Source organism: Muntiacus reevesi, chromosome 4 (genome assembly GCF_963930625.1).
Source record: "Muntiacus reevesi chromosome 4, mMunRee1.1, whole genome shotgun sequence".
Classification (NCBI taxonomy): domain Eukaryota; kingdom Metazoa; phylum Chordata; class Mammalia; order Artiodactyla; family Cervidae; genus Muntiacus; species Muntiacus reevesi.
Window position 1 is genome coordinate 75,717,805 of NC_089252.1, and position 27,537 is coordinate 75,745,341.

Consider the following 27,537-nt stretch of genomic DNA (forward strand, 5'->3'; position numbering starts at 1 on the left):
TTGCATATGTGCAAGCATTTTTGGATTGATTCTTAGAAGTAGAATTTTCAGATTGCCCTACATAAAGATTGCTTTGATTTATGCTTCCATCAACATTGTATGGGAATGACAGTTTTCTCCCCCATACACTCACCAACTCAGTATTAAAATTTTTTTTATTTTTGTCCATCTGTGTATTTTTACAAATGACTTTTCTTTTGCTTTCCTCTTATGAGTCTAGTTAAGCATCTTTTAGTATGTGTAAAAGCCATTTACATTTTCTTCTGTGAACTTCTTTTTTATGTCCTTTGCCCATTTTTCTTTTGGGATTTTGATCTTTTTTTATTTGTAAGAACTTTTCATATATTAAACATATTGGTTCTCTGTCATATGTTGCCCTACTTTTTCCTATTTTTCATTTGTATTCGACTTAGTGTAGGCGCTTTTTACCTTGAAGGAGCTTTTTATTTTTATTTAGTCCAATGTATCAGTTTTATTTTATGATATTTGAGTTATGAGTTGTATTTAGAGAAAGATTTCCCCGTTTTGGAGTTAAAAATTTTCACCTGTATCTTTTTCTAGTATTTTTTGGTGTTACTTATTATATGTAAATTTATCAATATAAATCTAAATTTTATCTTGGAAGAAAGAATGTAGAAACAGTGTAACCTTTCTATTCTTATTGTGACAGTTGATTTTTGTCATCTTAGCATATGAAAATACTTTGAATGTTTGTATTCAGACCTCTTGATCCATAATTCATGGTTTCTGCCTTTGGTGTTATCTTAGACTTTCTCTACCCTCCAAATTACATAACTACTCATATTTTATTTTTGATACCTTCAGTATTTTCTGTATTTAAATATTTATTGAATATATTTTGGAATATGGTGAATTGGAGTCAAGCTTATTTTGCATCCAACTAACTACCTGTTGTTGTTCCATTACTATTTATTGAATCATTTCCTCACAAATTTCAAGTGCCATCTTTAATATTTTCAGTTTTTATGTATAGAATGATTCCTTCTCTTTTAATTAATGAAAATTAATTGCTCAGGTCCTGTACCAATTCCATACTGTCAATTACTTGAAAAATAAAAGCAGTAAGGAAGGCTTGCTTTACAAGATACCAAAATGTTTTATAAATCTAAAATATTTTTGGCTGTTCTTATAGTCTTTTTTTCTAAGAAAGAAATATACTTTTCTTTTAAATTCCTGTTATAATTTTTTAATGTATAAATTAATTTGGAGGGAATTAGCATTTTTATGTTTAACATTCTCATCCAGGAACATGTTATAGCCTAATATTTCATGTTTCTCAGTTGATTTTTATAGTGTTCTTTCTAAAGGTTATAATAGTATATATAATGTGTACTATTATTATAAAATATTCTTGTATAATTTTAGAAGGACTAGAAAGATATAAAGTAAGATATTAAGTGGTTAACTCTGGCTACCCAAATGATGGGTGATTCGGGGGATTTATTTTGGTGCCTGTTTTTCAAAAGCCTAGTATTTGAGCATGTATAACTTTCTTGTAATTAGAGAATCACAATTCCTGAAACAGTTATTGTAAAGAGCTTTAAGTAGAGCAACATTTTAAATAGAAATAACTATTCCTAATGAAAAATACATTTATGTTCATAAATACCACCTATAAATAAAAATCACTCAAAGCTGTTCTTTCTGAATTAAAGGAAACATGTTCAAAATAATGTTCAAAATTGTTCAAAATAATTTGACATGGTAGTTTGCATAATTAAAGGTGATATCAAAAACTAGGGAAAATGTGTTGATTTATATTTTTCTGAACACTGGAAATTTTGAAGTCAGTGTTCAGTGTTTTAAATAATATAGAGTAGAATTGCTTCCTGGCTTGGCCATAAGCTAGTTGTTTAATTAATATCTAATACATTCTGATCTGGTAAGCCTCATAGCCTAATATGGGATGTAGAGATATTCACTTGCATTTTTTAACCATAATCTCTCCACAGTGTAGATTTTCAGACAAAGTAGCTATTCAAGAAGAACAAGAAACTATTTCTGAAGTTTGCAGAAGGTCTGTAACATAATTTTTAATTACCTAATGTTAAAATAGTCATTCATGTAATGTGTGTCTTGAGCATGTTTTTCAGTCTCTCCTGTATGTAGTTGGGCTCCTATGTCATAAACAGTATGCGGGTATTATTTAATGTGTCACATATATACAGAGTCAAGGATATTATAAGTTACTTTAAAACTGTCACTAACTGTTCTCAGCCATAAATTATTTTTTGAGAAAGGAATGAGTAATGGTAATACAGTAAAAGAAAAAAAAAAGATGTGGATGTGACTAATATGAAGGTAAGTAGCTGAAATCAGATGACCATTGCAGTTTGCGGATATTTTCCATGTCAGCAATGATTAGTATTGAGAGGTGCAGTACATTCATTGGGACATGTTACAGATACCAAATTTAGGTTTGAAGGGTACCTGGGAGATCATTTGATTCACTTCCCACACCCACTTTGCTGTGAGGCAAGGCACGGTCAGGTCAGGTGACAAATCTGTTCAAGTTCTTTTATGTTAAGACAGTGTTTTTCCAAATGTGAGCCCTAGAGTAGCAGCATTGTGTGGGAACTTGTCAGAATTGTAAATTATTTGTTCCCATCCCTGACCTACTGAATCAGAAACTCCAGAAATAGGGCCCATCAATCTATGATTCAACAAGATCACCAGCTAACCCTGATACATGCTCAATTTGAGAACCTTTATGTTAAAGAAAAGCCTAGTTAAGAATTAGATTGACACAGTATGATTCATTACCGCTTGAAGATCTTAAAAAGAAAATGTGACAAGGTTAACTTTTTTTTCCTATTAAAAAATTGTTTTCAAGCTAAATAGTTGTAACCTGCAGAGTTTTGTCATCACCTTGGCTCTGCCATAATGACCAGGAGTGTGATATTGGGCAAGTCACCCCCTTACCCTCTATTTCATCATCTAATCAAAATAAAAGAAGTTTACTAGGAAATCTTTTCCATCTATAAAATTCCATAATTCATATTTCTTTGTTTTACGTTATCTGGTTTACTTTGTTTTATTTGGAGGAGAGTTATGATGATGGCTGGATGGCATCACCGACTCTATGGACATGAGTTTGAGTAAATCCCAGGAGTTGGTGATGGACAGGGAGGCCTGGTGTGCTGTGATTCATGGGGTCACAAAGAGTCGGACACGACTGAGCAACTGAACTGAACTGAACTGAACTATGATGATGGCATATATCAGGGATCTCCCTAGTTGGGGAGATAAACAGAAATTTTTATTTTGTGTGAAACGATTTAACTCCATCAGTGCTACTAGGTTTCAACTGTTATAAGCATTGTCCCCTCTTCTTACTGTTTTTACTCTCCTCTGGCTTATTAGAATTGTATTTAAGGTAAAATGTTTTAGCATCTGAATAAGGACATGAATCTTTCTCTGAGAAAGTAAATTCATTTATATCTGTTAGCTCTGAAGTAGTTCTTACCCTTCCACCTGCTTAAGTTACTTATTTTTCTAGGTAAGTGACCTCAAGATTAAAGTGTTTTAATTGGCTATATAGGATCTCACTAATTAGAATATAATCAAAGCTGTTTAAATCAGAAGCCTCAAACTATTCATTTCTTATACCTTCTTCTCAAAGGAAGATCTCAAGTACATGTATAAATTTATTATATATATTTGTCCTGAAGAATAACTTGTAAGTCATTTGTTTCATTGCACTATCAGTAGAATTGTTGAATGGTCTTTTCTGGATCTGGACATTGATCTAGTTCCTCCTCTAACCTTTTGGCTGGTGTAATCAAAAGTATTTTGCTCTAGTTCCAACCCCACCACCCCACTTCTCCCCACACCCTAGCCGTTTAACAAGTGTTGGTTTTCTAGTTAAGGCAGGAACAACCTATTGAAATTATTGAAGAATCATAGTATATAATAGTAGTATATAGCATAGTATGTAGAACATATATATCATTAGGATGTGTTTCTACTTATTTGATTCTCATTACTTTAATGCTTTTTGAATAAATCTAAATTCTGATTTTGGTTTTTCTGCTCACACAACAGCGATTCTAAAAATACAGAGATTCTGGTTGGTGACTGTCACTTAGCAGCACTGGTCTCCAAACCTCTGTGCTTACCAGCGCCATTGCCGCCTGTGAATCTAAGTGCTCACCAGGAAGACGCGTTACTGAATCCCTGGATGAATGGTACAGTTTTCTTAATAAAGTTCTACTGACTTTTGACAATATAGAAATGATACAGGTGATTTTTCCACCCAAAACAGAAAAGTTAAGGAAAATAATTGAGGGAACTCTCTAATGGTCCAGTGGTTAGGACTCTATGCTTCCACTGCAGGGGGCACAGGTTCGATCCCTGATCAGGGAAGTAAGATCCTACAAGCTGCAGGGTGGGGCCAAAAAAAGGAAAAAAAAGAAAATGGAAACAAGCATAGGATATGTTAGGATTAGAAGGTTTGTGTACCTTTAGTTACTATTTTTGATTAAATAACTTCTGGGATATCTGTGTATTGTGTATTTACACAATAGTGGCAGTACAGGCAGTTTACAGTTTATACCTAAAATATTCATAATTTAGTTGAGTGTTTTAGAAATTTAGAATGTACTTTATAATTTGTGTCATTTTTAATAATTCATAGTGATGTGTGTGAACAAAATAAGCTAGATTGAAGAATTAATTTAGAAATAATAAAATCCTTTTGTGTATGTAGCTCACACCTAACTCTTCCATACCTCCCATCTCTGCCCTCATGCTGCCCGCTTTTGTGTCCGATAGCAGCAAGCCCATGATTATCACATGTTTATAAAAGCTTTACAGGTGTCACAGTAAAACGTACCGCAAAGCTATGCAGCAGAAACTTCAACTTGTCCCAAATTATATCTGGATGCAGCCAAAGTAAAAACTGAAATGACTTAAGATAAAAAAACGTTTCTATGTTATCTTTAGAAAAAATAATTTCTAAATATCATAATTCTCATTTTAAAAGACTAAGGAATAATGATGCCTGGTATAGTAGTCAGCCTGGGCTGCCGTAACAAAATTCCTCAGACTGGGTGGCTTAAGCAACAGATACTCATTTCACACACTTCTGGAGGCTAGAAGTCCAAGATCAAGTTCTGGTAGGGTTCAGTTTCTGGCTGTCTTCCTGGCTTACAGACGGCAGCCTTTTCACTGAGTCCTCACATGGCCTTTCCTTGGTGCGTGTGCTTGGAAAGAGAGAGGGAGAGCTCACTCTTGATGTCTCTGTGAGGACACTGATTCTGTCAGATCACAGCCTCATTTTTATAACCCCATTTAATTTTAATTACTTCCACAAAGGCACATTGGGGGTTAAGGCGTCAACATGTGAATTAGAAGAGACACAATTTAGTCCATAACACCTAGGTTTGTCAGTAGTTTTTATCCCTACAAAAAGTTTATTGTGTGTTATTTGTTTAACTTATCCATCTTTTGAATATAGTACTCAATGCTGCTATGTGAGACTTTTAAGAAAGTTATCTTTAGCTTATAATGAATTTAAAATGTTAAATTCAGATCTAGACATCCTTAAGGAACACCTAAGGTGTTAATTATTGTATATTTCACAGAACTATACCACTGGCAACAGCCTGTGAATTGAACACAAGAAGTCCAAAGTGAAATATTAAAAAAGATAGTAGTAGTCTATTCCATTGTTTTGAAAGGCATAAGTTATAACATATTGGAATGTAATGTCGTTCTTAATCATTTCTAGATTTCAGATTTCCAGGGAAACATTCTCTCCTAAAGCTACAGAATCCTGAAATTTGTGAAATATTTAAGAGGGAAAAAAATGTAGGGGTAAGTGCATTATTTAAAAAATAATGATAATCTTATAAGCATATACTTTGGGGCTTTCTGGTTTTATATCCTTATTATCATTTAAGCAGTTCTGGACATTTTATTGATTTTAAATGGGGTTGGTGAAAAGGGACGGAAAATGTGTAGCAATTCGGAGGATGTTCACAAACAATACAAGACGTTTAAGGTTGGGGGAGCGGGGGAGGGATGGGATATCCAAAACAGAAAATAATAGGATGAATAGTTTTCTATGGTGGAGGAGAAAGCTAGTAATAAAAAGCAGTTGATAGGAAAAGCTTGTTGTAAATAACTTTCACTCATTACCTTTTTTCTGTTAATTAGAAAAGCTGAGGAAATTTTCAGTTCTAACAAATGCATCTGAAATAAGCATATATAAAAGTAGATGTAACTTTTATAAAACTAAAAAGGGCAGGCACATGACGAGGAGGGAAAGTATAAACATTTAAAGCCATGTGCAGTGAAACAGTAGTAACTGGTGGACTATAAGTTTTACACTAAATGAAATTGCAGAAATTCAGACAAATAACTTTAAATTGATTGTATCATAATTTTTTTAAATATAAATTGTTTGGAGTTATTTTTTAATCAAGTTAGTGAACAATTTATCTTGATACTTTTTTTGGACATATATTATTTCTGATTGTTTCAGATGCTTTCTCACTTGATTGCTGTAAGTGTTTTACAATTAACACAGAAAGGAAATTTGCCTAATTTTCTAGGTGTTCCAGAAGCCACTAGGGTTGATGATACCCCACAGATACTGCAAATTTCATTTTAATACGTTACGTGGCTGTGAGCGATCACAATGCAAGTTTGCCCACGTGCCTGAGCAAGGGGATGAAAAGGTAAAATATGTTAAGTCTTTGAAGTAGAGATTATTTTAATAATGATTTCAGTCATATGGTTTTAATTCAGATTTGCATCAAATCCTGATATAAGAGCTTTGCCTGATTTTGAGCTTTATATAAATGGAATCATACACTGTGTGCTTTTGTTTCTAGCTTCTTTTGCTCAACATGTTTGAGATTCATCTGTATCTTTTTACTTAATTGTAGATGTTTCTTTCTCATTGCTATATAATGTTGACTATTCCATTGTAGAGTATAGAAAAATTTATTTTGTCGATAAATATTACTTTTGATGGATGGCTTCTAAATTTGGTAAACACAGTGGTAATGCCATCAGTGTTGTGCATGTCTTTTGGTGAACATATATAGACATTCTTATGGGTTATACTTGAAATTGGAATTATTATGTCAAAGGGTTTGCATATGTTCAACTTTAGTTAGATACTGCCAGATAAATTTCTTAAGTGGCTTACCAAAGTACGTGTTTAATTTGGCCTGGAAGTTCTGGTCGCTTTACCTTTTCACCAGCTCTTGGTGTTAGCAACCGTTCTAAGCCATTCTCGTGGGTGGGCAGTGATGCCTTCCCTCCCGGTTGCTGACGCTGAGCATTTTTCAGAATGTTGGGTATTTGAATGTCCACTTCCTGTAAATATCTAAATATTTCATCTGTATTCTGGAGAATGTCTTTTTCTTATCCATCTCAAGAATTCTTTATATACTCTGGATACAAACTGTTTGTTGAATATGTGTATTGCAAATAATTTTTTCTACTTTGCAAGTTGCCTTTTCACACTTTCACTTTTTAGTTTTAAAATTTTTATTGGAATGCAGTTGATTTGCAATGTGTGTGTTAGTTTCAGGTGTATAGCAAAGTAAATCAGTAATATATATTTATAACCACTCTTTTTTAGATTCTATTCACCTATAGGTCATTACAGAGTACTGAGTAGAGTTCCCTGTGCTATACAGGAGGTCCTTGTTAGTTAGTGAATATATGTCAGTCCCAATCTCCTCCCCTTCCTGTTTCTCCCCTTATAACCACAAATTTGTTTTCTACATCTTTCTGTTTTGTAAATAAATTCACTGGTACCATTTTTTCAGATCCCACATATGAGTGATATAATATTCGTCATTCTGTGTCTGAATTACTTCACCTGGTATGATCACTATCTCTAGTGCATCTATCCTGCTGCAGATGGCATTATTTCATTCTTTTTATGGCTGCGTAATATTCTATTGTATGTATGTACCACATCTTCTTTATCCAGTCCTCTGGCAGGACATGTAGGTTGTTTCCATGTCTTAGCTATTGTAAATAAAGCTGCAGTGAATGCTGGGATTCTTTTAGAATGATAGTTTTCTCTAGATATATGTCCAGGAGTGGGCTGCCGGAGCATATGGTAGTTCTGGGTTTAGTTTTTTAAGGAACCTCCATATTTTTCTCCATAATGATTGTACCAATTTACATTCTCACCAACAAGCCTTTTTACCCTTTTAAAAGTGTCTTTTGGTAAATAAAGTTATTAATATTTATATAGTCCAATCTTATCCATTTTTTTTCCTTTTATGGTGTTGACTTTTTACATCAGTTCAGTCCAGTCACTCAGCCATGTCTGACTCTTTGTGACCCCATGTACTATAGCACATCAGACTTTCCCGTCAATCACCAACTCCCAGAGCTTGCTCAAAATCAAGACTTTTTACACACTATTGAAGAAAATTTTTCCAAGATCATGAAGGGGCTTCCCTGGTGGCTCAGTAGTGAAGAATCTGCCTGCAATGCAGGATACACAGGTTCTGTCCCTGGGTTGGGAAGATCCCCTGGAAAAGGAAATGGTAACCCACTCCATTATTCTTGCTTGGGAAATCCAGTGGACACAAGCCTGGCAGGCTACAGTTCATGGGGTCACAGAAGAGTCAGACACAACAAATAAACAACAACATGAACATGAAGATGGTCTTTTATATTTTTCCTTTAAAAATTTTGTTGTCTTATCTTTCGCATTTAGAAATCTAAACTATCTAGGACTAATTTTTGTTTAGGATGTGAGAAGAGGGTCTAGATACATATTTTTTCCCATGTGGATCTCCAACTGACCCAACACCATCCTTTCCCCCACTGTGTTACGGTATCACTGTGTCATAAATCTGCTAATTGTGTATAAGTGAGTCTCTTTATAGGATCTATTGTCTAATCATTGGTCAATGTGTTTTTCCTTATACCAGTAAAAGAATCCCTTCCTTCTCCAAATGATTGCTGACCTTGACTTTGTTTCCTTGACTCTTTCTCTGAACAGCTTCTCTGTATAAGGGTTTTATAATAAATTCAGTATGCATTTCCCGTCTTAGTTAACCTAACATCAGCTTCTTTATTCCATTGCCTTAAATTGACTTTAAAAAAATAGAATAAACAAAAAGATAGGACTGAAATTTGTATAGTTTTTGTGAAATATGAAAAGGTGATTTTACATTTTTCATGACTTTTACAGGTTTGTATGGATGTGTTTAAGAAATATATAAGTATCAATGAGCTGTGTTTGCTACAACGTGCAGGTAAGAGATAGTAGAATGATTACTATAAAATCACTAATGCAGGTGTTTCAAACAATGCTATTGTCCTCATGGTTTAAATGTAAATTCAATACTTTTGAGTATGAAAACTGAGTGTCTTAGATTAGTTGTGTTGGTCTTAGAAAGGATTAACATTAAGTGTGGCATTTTGGTTAATAAATTTTAATCCATGTAACATTGTAATTCACTTACATACTAATATTTTCATGATGTAGAAATTTTATTTACAGTATAAGATAGAAAAAAGGATGTCGTTAATTAGCTTAAAATCTTTTTGAACGGATCTGTCAGAAACTGATTCTTCCCTACATCTTCATCCTTTTACACGTGTCCCTTGTAGCTGAGGAGAAGGAAATGGCAACCCACTCCAGTTTTCTTGCCTAGAGAATCCTGTGGACAGAGAGCCTGGTGGGCTGCTGTCCATAGGGTCTTAGAGTCAGACATGACTAAAGCGACTCAGAAGCAGCAGCAGCTTGTAGCTAATGCATATCAATCACTCTTTGCAGTTCCCTAAACAGGCCGAAGTGAAAGTCGCTCAGTCGTGTCTGACTCTTTGTGACCCCATGGACTATGCAGTCCAGGCCAGAATACTGGAGTGGGTAGTCTTGCCCTTCTCCAGGGGATCTTCCCTAGCCAGGAATCAAACCAGGGTCTCCTGCATTGCAGACAGATTCTTTACCAACTGAGCTATCAGGGAAGCTTCCCTGGTGGCTCAGATGGTAAACAAGCCAAACTCTGCTATAATAGAAAAGGCACTGCTCTTCTACCCAGGATGCCTTTCTTTTATCCCACTTCCCCATAGCAGAGACCTATTCATCTTTCAAAGCTTAGTCATAGAAAATAGGATTATCTCCATTACACCCTTATCTGACTCCACAGCCTAATCCCATTCTCTGCTCCCATCTCCCCCTACTACATTGTGAGTCCTAAAAAGAAGGGACCAAGCTTTAATATTTGTCAAGTTGACAAGTTCACAAGGGGGAAGTACTGAGAAGGTGGGACTCCCCATTACCCTATTTAACCATAGGTTCATTTTTATCTGTTTGATATTTGAATTTCCACATAAAATCCTTTTTCCAGAAGTTGTCTGATTAAAACCATTATGTAAAACTACTGCTGCTTGGCACATACCAGAAGGAAATCTTCACTGTTGAGTTGTACCAAACATTTAAAGAACTAATATCAATTCTCAGACTTTTCCCAGAAATTTGAACACATTGATATAAAATTCCTCAACAAAAACTAGCAAATTCCTCAACAAAACCTGAATTGGAAGGATCATAGACCATGACCAAGTGGAGTTCGTTCTTAGAATACAGTGTAGTTCAGCATACAAAAATCAGTCCAAGTAACCACATTAACAGAATGAATGGAAAAAAACACATGATCATTTCAGTTGATGCAGAAAAAACATTTGAAAAAATTTAATACCCTTTCATTGATTTTAAAAAAAAAAGAAACACTCAAAAGACAAGAATAAAAGGAAACTACCTCAACATTTAAAAGCCACATCTGAAAACCTCACAGTAAACACCATATTTGGTGGCAAAAAAGTGAAAACTTTTTTTTCCTAAGATTAGGAACAAGGCAAGGATGCCTGCTTTCACCACTTCAGTTCAACAGAGATGGAAGTTCTCGCCAGAGCAATTAGACAAGGCATCCATTTCAGAAAGGAAGAAGTCAGTGGCCTGTGTGCAGATGATATGACCTTATATGTAGAAAATAATTAAGATTCTGAGGGGAAAAAAGCAGTTAGGGTTAATAAGTGACCAAGTCAACATGCAAAAATTATTTGCATTTCTATACACTGAAATTGAGCACCCTGAAAAGGGAATTACAAAAACAATTCCATTTACAGTAACTCGAAAGAATAAAATACTTAAAAACTAGTTTAACCAAAAAAGTGAAAGACTTGTACAATGACATCTACACAACATTGTTGAAAGAGAAATTAAAGACACAGATTGGAAGATTCCGTAATATTAAAATGTTATTACTAAGATCATGGCATCCAGTCCCATCACTTTATGGCATATAGATGGGGAAACTGTGGAAACACTTACAGGTTGTATTTTCTTGGATTCCCAAATCACTGCAGATGGTGACTGCAGCCATGAAATTAACTATGACAAAACCTAGGTGGCGTATTGAAAAGCAGAAACATTACTTTGCCAGCAGAGGTCTGTATAGTCAAAACTATGGTTTTTCCAGTAGCTATGTATGGATTGAGAGTTGGACCAGAAAGAAGGCTGAATGTCAAAGAATTGATGCTTTTGAACTATGGTGTTGGGAGAAGACTCTTGAGAGTCCCTTGGACTGCAAGGAGATCAAACCAGTCAATCCTAAAGGAAATCAACCCGGAATATTCATTGAAAGGACTGATGCTGAAGCTGAAAATCCAGTACTTTGGCCACCTGATGCGAAGAACCAGCTCATTGGAAAAGACCCTGATGCTGGCAGAAATAGAAGGCAGGAGGAGAAGGGGATGACACAGGATGAGATTGTTGAATGGCATCACCAGTTCAGTGGACATGAGTTTGAGCAAACTCCAGGAAGAAGTGAAGGACAGGGAAGCCTGGCATGCTGCATCCATGGGCTCACAAAGAGTCATACACACCTGAGCAACTGAACAACCACCACCCATGTTAGTAGATTGGGAGACTCAGTATTATTAGAATGTCATTACTTCCCAAGAGATCTGCAGATTCAATGCAATCTCTATCAAAATGCCAATAACTCAGTAGAAATAGAAAAACCCATCCTAAAACTCATATGGTATCTCAAGAAGTCCTGAAATAATCTTGAAAAAGAAAAAACTGGAGGACTCATACTTCCTAACTTGAAAACTTACTCCAGAGCTATAGTCATCAAAAGTGTGGTGCTAGCATAAAGGGAGACATATAAATCAATGGAATAGAATAGAGAGCCTAAACATAAACCCTCACATACATGATCAAATGGTTTTTGAAAAGGATGCTAGACCATTCACCAGCAATAGTTAGTTTTTTTCAGCAAATAATGCTGGAAAACTAAATATCCCAATGCAAAACAGTAAAATTGAACCCGTATCTAACACTGTATACAAAAGTTAGTTTAAAATGGATTGAAAACCTTAATGTAAGGTAATACAACAATAAAACTCTGAGAAGAAAGCATGAGGAGAAAAACATCACAACGTTGGATTTGGCAATGATTTCTTGGATATGAAACCAAAGTCAGAGGCAACAAAGAAAAAAAATAGATAAATTGAACTTCATGAAAATTTGAAAATTTTGTGCGTTATGAGACAATATCAACAAGATGAAACAGCAGCCCACAGAATGGGAGAAAATATTTGTAAATCATATATCTGATAAGGGATTAATATCTAGAATATATAGAGAACCCTTAAAACTCAACAACAACAAAACCTGATTCAAAAATAGGCAAAGTATTTGAAGAGATGTTTCTCCAAAGAAGATACACAAATGGCCAATAAGCATGGAAAATGATGCTCAACATCACCAGACCTAAGGGAAATGCATATCAAAACTACATTGAGATACCACCTCATATCCATTAGAATGACTGCTATCAAAAAAAAAAAGTGTTAGTGAGGATGTGGAGAAATTGAAACCCTCATGCACTATGGGAAGGAATGTAAAATTGTACAGCACTGTTAGGAAAAGTATGACAGTTGCCAAAAAAATTAAAAATAGAGTTACCATATGATCCAGCAATTCTTCTCCTGATATATACACGAAAGAATTGACAGCAGGGTCTTGAAAGATACTTGCACACCCATATTTATAGCAGCATTATTCACAGTAGCTAAAATGTGAGGCAATGCAAGAGTCCATTAAGAAATGACTTTTCAGAGCTTCCCTGGTGGCCCAGTGATAAAAAATCCACTTGCCAATGCAGGAGACAGAGGTTGGATCCGTGGTCTGGGAAGATCCCACACGCTGCAGAGTAGCTAAGCGCGTGAGCCGAACTATCGAGTCTGTGCTCTCAAGCCCAGGACAACTTCTGAGCCCATGTACCACAACTACTAAAACCTCCGTACATAGAGCCTGTGCTCCACAGTAAGAGAAGCCACCGCAGTGAGAAACCCACATACCACAACTAGACAGTAACTTCCACTTGCCATAACTAGAGAAAAGCCCATGCAGCAACAGACACCCAGCCCCAGCCCAGCCAAAATAAATAATTTCTTAAAAATAAATTTTAAAAAAACACTTTTTCAGTGGAAATTAATCAGTGTTGTAATTTTTCGGAGAAGGCTCATATCATAAACTAGAATAAAAATATCCCCAGGGTCAACATGTTGATCAGGTTAAAACAGAGAGAAGGGGTATATGTCAAAATAGACTGCTTCCACTCTTAAACAGGCCACTGCCTAAAGTCCCCCTGAGAGTGTGGGGGAGTTCATGTGGAAACCATGATGTTTTAGGTAATTTGGTCCTATTTTTTGTGGCTAGCACATGAGTTAGATCCTAATCTAGTACTTAACATCCTGGTTGACATGTTGTTGCCATTTAACTTTTGCTTTAGTGTATTTTCATCAAATATTTCTGATACTGAAAGTGTGTCTTTTAAGAAATTGAGTTAATGCTGCTGCTAAGTCATATCAGTTGTGCCCAACTCTGTGTGACCCCATAAATGGCAGCCCACCAGGCTCCCATCCCTGGGATTCTCCAGGCAAGATACTGGAGTGGGCTGCCATTTCCTTCTCCAATGCCTGAAAGTGAAAAGTGAAAGTGAAGTCGCTCAGTCGTGTCCGACTCTTCGCGACCCCATGGACTGTAGCCTACCAGGCTCCTCCGTCCATGGGATTTTCCAGGCAAGAGTACTGGAGTGGGGTGGAGTTAATGCTACTTGATCTTTAAATATAGAAAAATTGTCTAATTTAGGAAAGGTGACTGTCTTAAAAGCAGCAAATGACTTTACTGTGTATTTCATCATTTTCAGCAAACATGTTTATGGAGTACTACAGAAAGTTTCTTCCAGGTATACACTTTGATTTACAAGTATTAAATGACCTTCTAAATTCTTTACTCAGACACTGTTTATTGGAAGAAGTATTTCAGGTCATGAACCTCTGCATAATGATTAAGATGCTGGTAAGTAACCTGAAAATACATTTTTCTAATATTTTAAGTTAATTTCTCTGATACATTTCTTATATGTATAATTTAGCAGTTGAATTTCTGTTTGTTAAATACTTCCTAGAGAACACTTGTGTTTTTCAGCATAAACAAATCTGAGAAACTTAAAGTATACTGAAAAAAGACATGAAAATGAGTGTAATTTTTTTGTTTTATCCAGCCTGCTCTGAAAATATTACTAAAAATATTTGAGTATGTGGCAACTATGAAATTAAGGAATGCTGTACCTGCTTTAATTGATATCTTTTACAAGGTATAATTTTTTGTTTTATCCATTTTATTCTTTAATAGTGAATAACCAAGAAAATAGTGATTTCTGCTTACTCTTAAATTGTCTTTTACTCACCTTTTTTATACCAAAGAATTACATTTTCAGAAATGTTCTTTTTCTCCTGAAGTAGGGTTTATAAACAGACTCCAGTGACTAACAGGCCTTGCCCTTAATTAAATAGCTCTAAGGATGCCAGGTGACTTCTTACAAATTCATGAACCATCCTCATCTCTACTTCTTAAAAATGATTGAAGAAAATTTTCTTTTCAAAAAGATTTGAGGTCATATATAACAAAAATAAATACACAAATCAATGTATAAGGAAGACATTGTTACCAAACAAGGTAGATAGATAAGAGTATGGTGGTGGTGGTGGTTTAGTCACTCAGTCGTGTCCAACTCTTTGCGACCCCATGGACTGTAGCCCACCAGGCTCCTCTGTCCATGGAATTCTCCAGGCAGGAATACTGGAGAGGGTGGCCATTTCCTGCTTCAGGGGATCTTCCCAACCCAGGGATCAAACCCACATCTCCTGCGTTGCAGGAGGATTTTTTAACCACTGAGCCACCAGGGAAGCCAAAGAATATGGTGGCAAGGAGTTAACTTTATATTTGGCATATAGCAAAAAGAAAAAGATTTTTACATTTTTTAAAATATATTAAAATTTTTACTGTTGTTGAATATTTCTTAGTATTTGGTGCTATTTCATTTGCTACCATTTCATTTCAGAGTAGGCCTATAGCAGGAAAACACCACACTTCCCGCCCATTCTCTTTAGGAAGCAGCATTTGAACCAGTTTAGCAGATGAACAAATATTTCGGTGAATATCTCTAGTTTCACATTACAAAACTTGACAAAATTACTTCACTGGAAATTTTTTTAATCAGGAATTACTCAAACTTCCAGTTACATAAGAGTTGAGTAACAGGGATGAAGTGTATGGCATGGTATAGTTAGCAATAATGTAATATCTTTGTATGGTGACAGATGGTAACTAAACTTATCATGGTTATCATTTTGTAATGTATAGAAATGTCAGATCACCATGTTGTGCATGAGTAACTAACATAGTGTTATAGGTTAATTATACTTCAAAAAACAAACTTGCAAAAAAGGAAATGAGATTTCTGGTTACCAGGAGCAGAGGGTAAGGGAATTGGAAACTGGATGAAGGTGGTAAAAGGTACAAACTTCCAGTTAAAAGAGAAATAAGAACTGTGTGTGTGTCATTCAGTCGTGTCTGACCCTTTGTGATCCCATGGACTTTAACCCACTTGGTTCCTCTGTCCATGGAATTCTCAAGGCACAAATTTTGGAGACGGTTGCCATTCCCTTCTCCAGGGGCTCTTTTCAACCCAGGGATCAAATCGGAGTCTCCTGCATGACAAGCAGACTCTTTACTGACTGAGCCACCAGGGAATCCCTGTGTGTTATACAACGTGGTGAATGCGATTAACACTGCTGTATGTTATACATGAAAGTTGGTAAGAGAGTAAATCCTGAGAGTTTGTAACACAAGGAAAAATTTTTTTCCTTTTTTTTTATTTTGTGTTTATATTAGGTGATAGATGTTCACTAAAATTATTGTAATCTTTTCATGATACATGTGAGTCAAATCATTATGCTGTATACCTTAAACTTATACAGTTGCTGCATGTCAGTTATTGATAAATCTCAGTAAAATTGAAGATAGATAAATTTAAAAAAAAGAAGAAGAAATTACTGATCACCTAGAGTCATTGTAGAAAACCTCAACTTGATATATCTCAGGGATTTTCTCATCCGGCATACAGTATAACCACAGTGCTATACTTACTAAAAGACAGAATTAGTACCAAGCAAGATGTTCAATTGATAAAGTAGTAGACATAACTTGGAGAAAAGGACTAATATAATATTGTTCAAGTTTAAATTCAAAAGTATTATTTTCATTTTTGCTTTAAATTCTTGATGTAAGGTGTCCTATGGTGGTTCTCAAATATTTAAAGAAAAATATGCTTCAGATTTTTTAATGGATTTTAATTCTGTCTCCATGTTTCCCTTCTTCCATCAGTCTCTTAGTTTTTCCCACACACATTGGTTTCACATTTTTAAAAGAATGACTACTCTTTACCCTCTTCCACAGCTCGTTGAAGCTGGGATGGTACTTGACCCAGAACACTTTAACTATATCATTAAGCTTTTATATCAAATACAGGCTTCCAAGCCAGAAATAACTGCAGTTCTGGAAATGAAATCCAGGTAAGAAAATCATTATAATTAGGACTAAAATATTTGTATTTTGGTGGGGACTTAAAAAGGATGAAGACAAAGCACTTATCATTCTTCATATGCCCACCATAAGCCCTTGTCCCCCTCTTGGTTATGGCCTGGTCACATTGTCATCAGCTGCCTCTAGCTAGCCCTCCTGGCCAGCCTCACCACATCTTTTTCATCACCTGATTTCATCTCGCTACCTGGCAGATCAAATGTAAAGACTCTTGCTTTGTTTCACAACTTACTTAATTCTACTTAATGCACTCTCTTACATGTATTCAAATTACTTTAATCCTTCTTTCTCTTTCACTCACTTCTTGTCATGTTAACTAGATAAAATATTTTAAGGTCTCTCTTTCATTCTTTCTCTGACTTGTTTGCTTTCTCTGTTTAGCTTATGAGCCTCAAAAGACCTTAAAAAAAAAAAAAAAAAAGACCTATAATAATTAAAAGAGTAGTACCATAAATACCTGTATTGAGAAAAAGGAAAGCCATGACTTTGATAAAAATTTTATTAAACTGTCACATACATAGAGAAAAGTATACAAATTTTAGGTGTTTAAATGAATCATAACTTTTTAACAAAGTCAGATTTGACAAAATGCAAACGATGCCAACCAGAAAAGTCCTTGAGAAAGCCCAGTAAGCTCCTTCAGAGGCACTTCCACATTTGTTTCATGTCTCATGATCCTCTGATACAGAGGTTTCCACACTAGTATCCCGAGGCCAAAAGAAATACATTAACAGTAGCATTTATTAAGAGGTTAGATCCAAACAAATTAATAGTAGTTTGATAGTGTCTGACAGATGTCGTGAAAGTATTAAAATTACCTGAGGATCCCCTGTGAATTTGCTCTAGTGCCTTTTTATTAGTTCCCTTTTTTTTCCCCATACCCATTTGGTGTGATTATTCATTTATAGATCATTTACATTTATTTGTTACTGTTTGTATTATATTTTCAGTTATCCCACATCATAGTCTGTTTGTTTTGGGAAAGTATGTGAAATACTACTGTTGGTTGTAACCATCAGTATAAACAGATGCAATGAGAAATGTTGCTCCCCCTTACCCCTACTCTACCATTTCTGTTTCCTCCTCCTTTTCACCCCTTTTCCACCTACATACTAGAGGTAACCAATCTTTCAGTTTCTGGGGTTATGAGCAGATACTTATATATTTTCTTATATCAACTTCTTTGTTACACATAGTGTAGCATATAATGAATTTCAAATTTGCTTTTTTCACTCAAACAGTATATCCTGGAGATCAGTCTAAATCAGTTTAGAGGGAAATTTGTCAGTTTTTAATAAAGGCAAAGTACTCCATTGTTTGAATGTACTTCAGGTTATTCAATCAATGTGTGGGTTTTTAAGTTGTCCCCTATATTTTGCAATTTAAAACAATGCTACAAATCTTGGATTGGAAAAATTAATATTGTTAAAATAGCCATACTACCCAAAGCAATCTAGATTTAATGCATTCCCAATCAAATTAACCATGACATTTTTCACAGAACTAGAACAAATAATCCTAAAATTTATATAGAATCACAGAGTCAAGAATGTTCAATGGAGAAAAGACAGTCTCTTCAGCAAGTGGTATTGGGAAAGTTGAACAGCTTCATGTAAATCAGTGAAGTTAGAACATTACCTCACAAAATGTACAAAAATAAAATGATTCAAAGACCTAAATATAAGACATGACACTGTAAAAATCCTAGAAGAGAACATAGGCAAAACATTTTCTGATGTAAAATGTGGCAATATTTTCTTAGACCAGTCTCCCAAGGCAAAAGAAATAAAAGCAAAAATAAGCAAATGAGACCTAATCAAACTTAAAAACTTTTGTACAACAAAGGAAACTGTGAACAAAATGAAAGACAACTTACAGACGGGGAAAATATTTGTAGAATGAGGCATCCAACAAGGGTTTAATTTCCAAAATACATAAACAGGTCATACAACTCAGTATCAAAAAAACACCAAAAAAAACACCCCACCCAGTCAATAAATGACAGAAGACCTAATTAGCCATTTCTTCAAAGAAGATATGTAAATGGCCCACATGAAAAGATGTCCAACGTTGCTGATTACCACCTCACACCAGTCACAATGGCCATCATCAAAAAGTCTACAAACAGTAAATGCTGGAGAGGGTGTGAAGAAGAGGGTGCCCTCCTACGCTGTTGGAGAGAATGGAAATTGTTGCAGCCACTGTGGAGTACAGTATAGAGATTCCTTAAGAAGCCAAAAATAGAGTTGCCATATGATCCAGCAGTCCCGTCCCTGGGCATTACTCCAGAAAACACGAAGCCTCTAATTTGAAAAGATACGTGCACCACAGTATTCATAGCAACACCATTTATAATAGCCAAGACAGCAGAAACAACCTAAGTGACCATCCACAGATGAATGGATAAAAATTAGGAACTCGTCCTTCCTTTTTAATGCTCTGGAATAATTTATAAAACATTGGGACTAATTACCAAAATTGAAAATTGGCTCTTCTATAGTTTTAACAGTTTATTTGCTCCCTCCTCTTTGCACCTTTTCTTGTCCTTTTCCCAGTTGCCAAAACATACTTCTTTCATTTTTGTTTGGGTTTTTTTTTTCCTGTCCCTGAAGCTATCCATGCATTTCACATTTGCTTTGTTCAAATCATACAAACTTCTAAATTCCTTCTGTGTGGTTTATGTTCTCATCTACCCACTTGTTTTCCTTAGCATTTTCAAAATTTGTGTGGACTTTGTAACAGTGATTTTTAGTCACTGTTAGGTCCTTCTGCTAGTTTCCTTCTATGGTTCTCCCCTTACAGATACTTTTTGTTTGCTTGATTTGGTTGTTGTGGTTAGCATTTGCTTGCCTCATGTCCTTATGGAGCAATAAGGGTGGAGTGAGAGCAGCAGAGAGCAAATGCTAGGATTTCTTTTGTGTGTGTGTGTTTTTTTTTTCTCTTTGTATTCACAATTATTTTGAAGCTTTGACATTCTCTGTGTTCAAGTTGAGATGAAAGTATGGTTTCATATGGAATTGTTTTTCCTCCTCATTGCCTGTGGTTCAGGAGGAAATAGTTTAAGTAAGGTAACTGTGCAATTACCAATTTATTCAGCACTAAAGAATTTTTATAGCATATTACTCTTTCTCCAGTCTTTTAGGTATAAGTTAACAAATGAATTAGAAGCAATATTGACTTTGGGGGAGTGAACATAATTAACCCTTTTCTGTTGTTAAAGGTTACACATGAGGCAATTTAAAAAGAACTGGAAATGTGACTTGGAGGCAGCCTTGAATGAAATAGAGGTATGATGCTTATCTTTTAAATATGTATCTGGGAACTCTGAAAACCAGTAACAACAAAGAAGCTGAATAGTAACCCAGTTTTAAAAAAAGGTTTACAAATGCAGCTGTTACACAGAGAAAAGAAGGAAAAGAAGTTTAATTTTTTACAAGTTAATGCCTTCAAATGGAAACATAATTTCTAGAGTTTGAACTATTCTAAAAATCATTCTAGACATAGTTGTTCAGTTTAAAATTAAGGTATGTTAAGCTATAGTAATCTATAGCTTGGCTTTTAATTCTTGTAACTAGGTGGACTCCTTCAGTTCATGAGTGAGTTGGCTTTCTTGTCATGATCCATGGGTGATCATATTGAATGGACAGGATGTGACCTGACAGGGTAAAGCCATGGTCACTGTGTGCTCTCCAAGCACTTAGAGTCTGAATAAGAAATAGAGGACTTTCAGGATGACTTGACTTTTTAATTTAAGATCATTTTTATACTCATTATAATAATTGTTGATCTAGTCTAAATTAATATGTATATCCTTGAAACAGTATATTTTGTTGGTATAGAAAACTTTTATTTTAGAATAGAAAATAATAGAAAGAGAGTAAGTTTAGTGAAATTTACTTTTTAGGTCCTTTTGTAGAAGAAATGTAATGCCCAAAATTGTGTGTGGGCCCCACATCACAAATGGCCAAATAATTGTAAAATGCAATCTCTAACAGTAATAAAATAATGTATTACTGTGGAGGCAGCTCAAATCATGCTGCTAGTCATCTCTTCTCCGAAAATCTATCTCCACTGTGTATTCCAGGTTTGGGGATGACGTCAATTAAGGACATTAGGAACTAAATAATTAAAACAGGTGTACGTTGACATCTGGACCTTATATAGGCTTTGCCATGGTCAGAAAAGCAAATTGTACAGTAGCATGTTGCTACTGTTATAACACTTGCCAGGAAGCTTAGATAAGATTTGCAGAGATCATGTCTTATTAATTTCTGTAATGCCGACATGTGCCTACCCCATAATATGTTTGCATAAATGACAGCTTACATTTTTTGTTTTGTTTTTAATAATTCTCATAGCATTGTAAAGAAAAAGGTGACTGGACCAAATTGGGAAATGTATACATTAACATAAAAATGAGCTGCGAAAAATTGGCAGATTTCCAGAGATTTTGTGCTTGTATTGCTGAAACACTAACAAAAGACTGTAAAGAAGAGCGACCAGGTGTTCCATTTTGTGAATTTGCTGAAACAGGTAAATGTTGCTGTTTTGGTCAGAGTACTGCATGTTAGGGTGATATGGTGTTCTTTCTTACTGATTGATAGATTGACTGGCACGGTGTTCAAAACATAAAGCTCCTAACAGTCTCCACGTTGAAGATAAATTAATAATGCAGGTTTTAGATATGATTTCTTCTCTCTTTTTCTCCATCTATTTATTATTAATTTAGATTATAATGATAAAAAAGTGATAAAAGGTCAGTATATCAGATGTTTCATGTTCTTAGGTTTCTTTTCATTCAGATTGGTAAAACTGTTGCTAGCAAATTATAATGGAGAATCTGAATTTTGGGATCACTGTTACTATCTTCACTGTTGCAAGTCAATAAAATTCATGTGTTTTTGAGACCTTTCTCTGTGTGTGAGTGTGTATGTGTGTGTGTGAACACTTCACTGCTATATTCTCTATCAGGGTTGATGAACTCTGTAAAGGAGCAGATAGTAAATATTTTAGGTGTTGCACACACAGCATATGATCTGTGTCACATAGTTTTCTTTTCAAACAACCCTTTAAAAATAAAAACCGTTCTTAGAAGCTCACAGGCTATACAGAAACAGGCCACAGGCCAGATGCGGCCCATGGGCTGTAGTTGGCCGACACCTGGTCTTTGTGGTAGTATCACTAATTCCATATTAAATTTGCCTTTTCCGTCATTCAAAGTGACTATTTCATTTTCTTCCGTGTATCTACTTTGTGTTTCAGTTAGCAAAGATCCGCAGAATAGTGAAGTAGATAAAACTTTGCTGGGAAGAATCGGAATCAGTGCTATGTACTTCTATCACAAGCTGTTGCAGTGGTCCAAGGTACTTCACTAAATTTTTGTTTTGGCTTGATCTGTAGAGTGTTCGTTTTACATTTTTGTATAGAATATAAGTTAACCCTGAAAGTTAAAATTTTGCTGATTATCGCTACAGGGGGCAAATTGAGCCTCAGACAGTAAATGAATAATTAGGTGGTATATTTGGGCTTTCCTGATAGCTTAGTTGGTAGAGTCCACCTGCAATACAGGAGACCCCAGTTCGACTCCTGGGTAGAGAAGATCCCCTGGAAAAGGGATAGGCTACCCACTCCAGTATTCTTGGGCTTCCCTTGTGACTCAGCTGGTAAAGAATCCGCCTGCAATGCAGGAGACTGGGTTCGCTCCCTGGTTTGGGAAGATCCCCTAGAGAAGGGAAAGGCTACCCACTCCAGTATTCTGGCCTGGAGAATTCCGTGGACTGTGTAGTCCATGGGGTCGCAAAGAGTCGGACACGACTGGGCGACTTTCACTTCACTTCACTTAGGTGGTGTTATTAGGAACATGTGTACAAGAGGAGGCATGAGACTGACTACCATGAAGAATCTCAGTGTGGGGAATACTTGGGAAGCTGGGCTAAATGTCATTTTTACTTGAAGCACCTGTCAATTCAGTATATTTTGCCAACTCCTGAGTGTTGGCAGTATTACAGTTTTGGAAGACCTCTCTTAAGATGAGCCCAAGATACAATTAATAGAACTCCTTTGAAATTACTTCTTAGGATTCCCTGGAACACTGTTACTATCTTCATGTATACCTTTGAGATTTAGCTCATCATAGAAGCAGTGTAGCAACTCTAGACCATATTTTACTACCTGAGGTATACTTCCCTGAGGTGTGGGTAGAGTGATAGATTCAATAAAGTTAAGTAAAGGGCAGGAAAATCCAAAATAGGGAGAGAAGTGCTGAGATATGGAGGGTAGGATAGTTGAGAGTGAGGTTGCTATTGAATCAACTATTAAAATATAACTTTTATTCCTTCCTCCTCCTCTTTTAAAAAAATTCGTGTACTGGTTTATTTCTATGCAGTCAAATGCAGGTGTTTCCTCCCTCTCAATTCTCGAGTTTTTACATTTCTTTTTGTTTGTTTGTTTTTGTTTTTTTTCTTGAAGGATAACTGCTTTACAGAATTATTTTGTTTTCTGTCAAATCTCAACATGAATCAGCCATAGGTATACATATATCCCCTCCCTTTTGAACCTCCCTCCTATTTCCCTCCCCACTTCCTTCTTTTTTATAAAGAGGTTGTTTCACAATTGAAATAATATTTAAGGACGTTAAATGTGTACATGGTCACTCATGTACACATACAAAATTCAAAAATTTTTTTAAAGAAAAGCATTTTCAAATAATCATTGTACAGAAGATCTCCAGTTTCCAAGCTCTTCAAGAGCACTTATTATCTGATAGACCTGGACTGGACAAAATGTACTTTGTCCCCCTTCTCACAATCTAACTTAAGGTCTATCATAGCATTAATTTATTGGGTATTTAATGCTTGAGAATTTGAGGACTACCTAGTAGGAAAGGTCTTTTTAAAACTCAGACTGATTTTGCTTTAATTTCAGAGTATATTTTAGTTTTATTTGGCTGTTTTTATTTAAGATATAAGCGGTTGGTGAATTTGTGCCTATATTTTAATTTTAAATGTTCACTATATTATTCAGAATGAGTATTTTATTTGTTATCTTACTCTGCCTAATTTTTAATGAAATGTAAATGAAAATTTTTAATAAAGCTTCCTTTTTGAACATAAAAGTAAAACCGTTGGGATTAAACTTAAGGTATCCCTTGAAAAATGCACTCATTTAATGCAGTCAGATTGAAAGTACTTTGACGACATAATATGCATCTGACTCACAATAGCGTATAATGTAATATGAAACAAGAGTCTGTAAACTAAAAGCCAGATCTGGCCCACAGCCTATTTTTATACTACTCATGAGCTAAGAATGTTTCTTACATTTTTAAAGACTTAGAAATTTAAAAACAACCAAAAAGAATATGCAACTGACCAAATGTGACTTGCAAAGCCCAAAGCATTTACTATCTGGCTTTTTATAGAAAAATTTTGCTGACCCTAATAGAAATAATAACACAGGTCCAATTTCTAATGTCTACCCTAGAGACAGTCCTTATGTAGATTATGTGAAACTATTAGCTTATTGACTCAGAAAAATAATTTTCAGCCAACAATTTTATCCCTTTTTCCCCACTATCATTCTTTATCTCAATTTTATATTAAATTATCTTCTTTTCATTGGCTTTCCCTTCTGGGTCTCAGGGTGATCAACATAAGAAGAGCAAGAACATATAATGGGTAGTTTTCCACTTTAAGGCATGAAATCTTTTTGCCAAATGAGGTCTTTAGAAAGGAAGCTCAGTGACTAAAACAGACGAAGGGAGATCCACTGAAGGGAGGCCCAGTGGTTAATGAGGCAAAGCCCTGCTTGCTCCCCTTCCCTTCTGTTTTCATGGCTGAGCTGGAAAGGGCTTAAGGAGAGCATCTTGAAGCAGTTTGATAGCCATCAGTCTCGAATGATGACTCAGATTGCATAATTGCCTTCTATATAATCTTCAGTGACTTTGTATCTCTATAATATTCTAAATGATTAACAATCAATGTTCTTTTTTTTTTTTTTAACTCTAGGGAAGGAAGGTCTTAGATAAACTATATGAATTAAAAGTACATTTTACAAGTTTAAAAGGACTTATAGGGCCTGAGAAGTTAGCACCAAGATGTCAAATTGTGAATATTGCAGCAGAAATTTTTCTAAAAAGTGGAAGCCTAGATGGTGCCCTTTGGGTATTAAGGGGTAAGTTCTGATACATACCAGCATGAAATATTTTGTAAGCTTATTATAAATTCTTGGATTTGTAATCACCTCAAGTTGATATTAAATGGTGGGTGATAATTTGGCCTAAGCCTCTAGTGTTCATGTGGGTAGGAAAGGTTGTTGTGTAAAATGAAAGGAGAATGTTAACCTAGCTTTAAAGAGAAACTGTATGAACCTTTGTTGAAAAGTTAGTTGTTACTTTGGCCTCAGCACCATAGAAATGCTTTACCTGATTATCTCACTTAATATTCATGGAAACCCTATGAGTTTGAAATTATTACAATCCCCATGTTACTGATAAGAAAATCTTGTTAGAGACAATAAGCAGCTTGCCCAAAATGACATAACAAGTAAGATGTGGAGGCCAGATTTAATCCCAGACAGCCCAGCTTCAGAGCCCAAGCTTAAGCTGCTAAGACAGGGAAATCCTGATTGCAATCTGTATAAACCCTATCTTTGCATGTGCCGACAAGCTGGCTCCAAACCAAAACAATAAAGCTTGTTTTCCCTAGTAAGTCAATTCATCTAACAGAAATTACAATGCAGTTAAGCCAGCAGAAGCAACTAAGATCAGTTGGGCATGAGGTAAATATAATTTAGAGAGCAATGGAGCACCACAGCACCTAATGTAGCCTTGGCTACTTAGACCATCAAGCAGATTTTATCTGATAAAATGGGATAAATAAGAATGAAGATGGAGAAGAAAATGACAACCCACGGACAGAGGAGCCTGGTGGGCCACACAGTCCATGGGGTCACAAAGAGTCAGACACGACTGAGCGGGCGACCTATAAAGGAAAGTGAGAGCGGCTGGTGTGCGATTCAGTGACGACGTGGAACCAGTGAGTGATGACGTCCAGTCCAGCCTGACGATGACAAGGACCCATGACTGCCACGCACGGCTACTCTTGGCCCAGGAACGTGGAAGCCACCATTCACAAGTCTGTAACAAGATGACTGACAGCTGGAGGTAGTTTCCAATTCTTCGCAGCCCACTGAGTCCCAGAGTAATATCCCTGGCTCTTGTTCACAGGACTTTCCATGCATTATGGATATTAACCCTGTGTCTGTGATGTATTTTCCCCAGTGTTAGGAGTTGCTGTATATGTAAATGGGGCCAATAAGGGTCTGGATCGTTAAGAAAAGGTATAGTATGAGGGGAAAGAAGCCCATTTGGTGACCAGGAACAGCAACATCGAATGGAAACAGTTACTACAAAGAAGCTGGTGCTTCGGGAAGGAAGAGCAGCTGGGATGAGTGTCACAAGCAGGCGTGTTTACAAGGATCTAATGAGATAAAGCAGATGCAGTCCTTGATGAACCACTCAGTGCTGTGCACACCAGAGGTGATGCCAGCTTTTGGACTTCTTATACACGAGAGAGAAACAAACCCTCTTGTTTAAAACAAAAAAAAAAAAAAAAAGGAAGAAACCTCAAGAGTCTCAGAGTTTAGATGGAAGACAGAATAAACACATAAGTAAATAAAATTGGAAGCTTTTGCATTAACACACAAAACTAGCATACGTACATATTTATCTATATATAAAACACGTGCATTTATCGAATGCTGAGAGTTTATGGAATATAGAGGTTGTGATTAGACTTCATGATCAAAAGCTTGTTGGAAAAGGTTTTCTTCAATTTAACAAATGTAGCCAGTGAAGTTTCCTGGGAGAAAGATTAGCCGAAATAGAAAGGTACAACACAAAATACAAATATAGAATAATAAGCTTACAAAAATAGAATGTTTATAAAAAGAGGAAGTAGCAAAATGCAAGCCAGAGTTCACAAGCCCCATGAGAAAGAAAAAAATGTGGCAAGAAACGGAAAGGTAAAATAGTTGGAAAAGAAGTGTATAGGTGATCATCTGCCTAAAAGTTTCTGGCAAAACCAGTCTTTCTCTAACTGGAGATTCTGGGAGAGTTTGCAGGAGGGGTATGCAGTGGGTTATGGAGATTTACAATTTTTACGAATTTGATGTTTCAAGTTTGAGATTATCTTTTTAAATTCTGTCAGTTATCAACACAAGATTTTTTTCTGCAGTGACCTTTTCAATTGAAAGTCATTTTCATAAGTAAGATTTTATTTCTTCTAAAAAAGGATAATTTTGTGTTAAGTTGTCACCAGAACTTTTTTTGTTCTTCAGAGGGTTCTGCAGTTAACAGGCCATTGTCAAGAAAGAAAACACAAGTGGCTTGATCTCACTTGTAATAACTGAGAAATAAACATTAAAATCCTAAGCACTTGTCAGACCAGCAAAGATTAAAGTTTAGTGATATGCTTTTTGTGAGGGTATAGAGGAATGAACCTTCACATGGATTGTCTTTAGGGGCTTTCTGACAAAAATATCTGTCAAAATTTAGTAATGCATATTTCCTT

General features: G+C 35.6%; 1 protein-coding gene across 1 annotated transcript in view; it reads left to right on the forward strand.

The window, feature by feature from the left end:
* Positions 1-27,537, forward strand: part of TOPAZ1 (testis and ovary specific TOPAZ 1) — a 61,459-nt gene that overhangs the window by 20,323 nt on the left and 13,599 nt on the right. The window contains exons 5-16 of the mRNA XM_065935269.1: positions 1,974-2,038; positions 4,066-4,208; positions 5,753-5,838; positions 6,579-6,704; positions 9,197-9,260; positions 14,229-14,380; positions 14,586-14,678; positions 16,823-16,938; positions 20,187-20,253; positions 21,325-21,499; positions 22,229-22,329; positions 24,973-25,138. Of these exons, the coding sequence (XP_065791341.1) occupies positions 1,974-2,038; positions 4,066-4,208; positions 5,753-5,838; positions 6,579-6,704; positions 9,197-9,260; positions 14,229-14,380; positions 14,586-14,678; positions 16,823-16,938; positions 20,187-20,253; positions 21,325-21,499; positions 22,229-22,329; positions 24,973-25,138 (1,354 nt within the window). The remainder of the gene's footprint in view (positions 1-1,973; positions 2,039-4,065; positions 4,209-5,752; positions 5,839-6,578; positions 6,705-9,196; positions 9,261-14,228; positions 14,381-14,585; positions 14,679-16,822; positions 16,939-20,186; positions 20,254-21,324; positions 21,500-22,228; positions 22,330-24,972; positions 25,139-27,537) is intronic.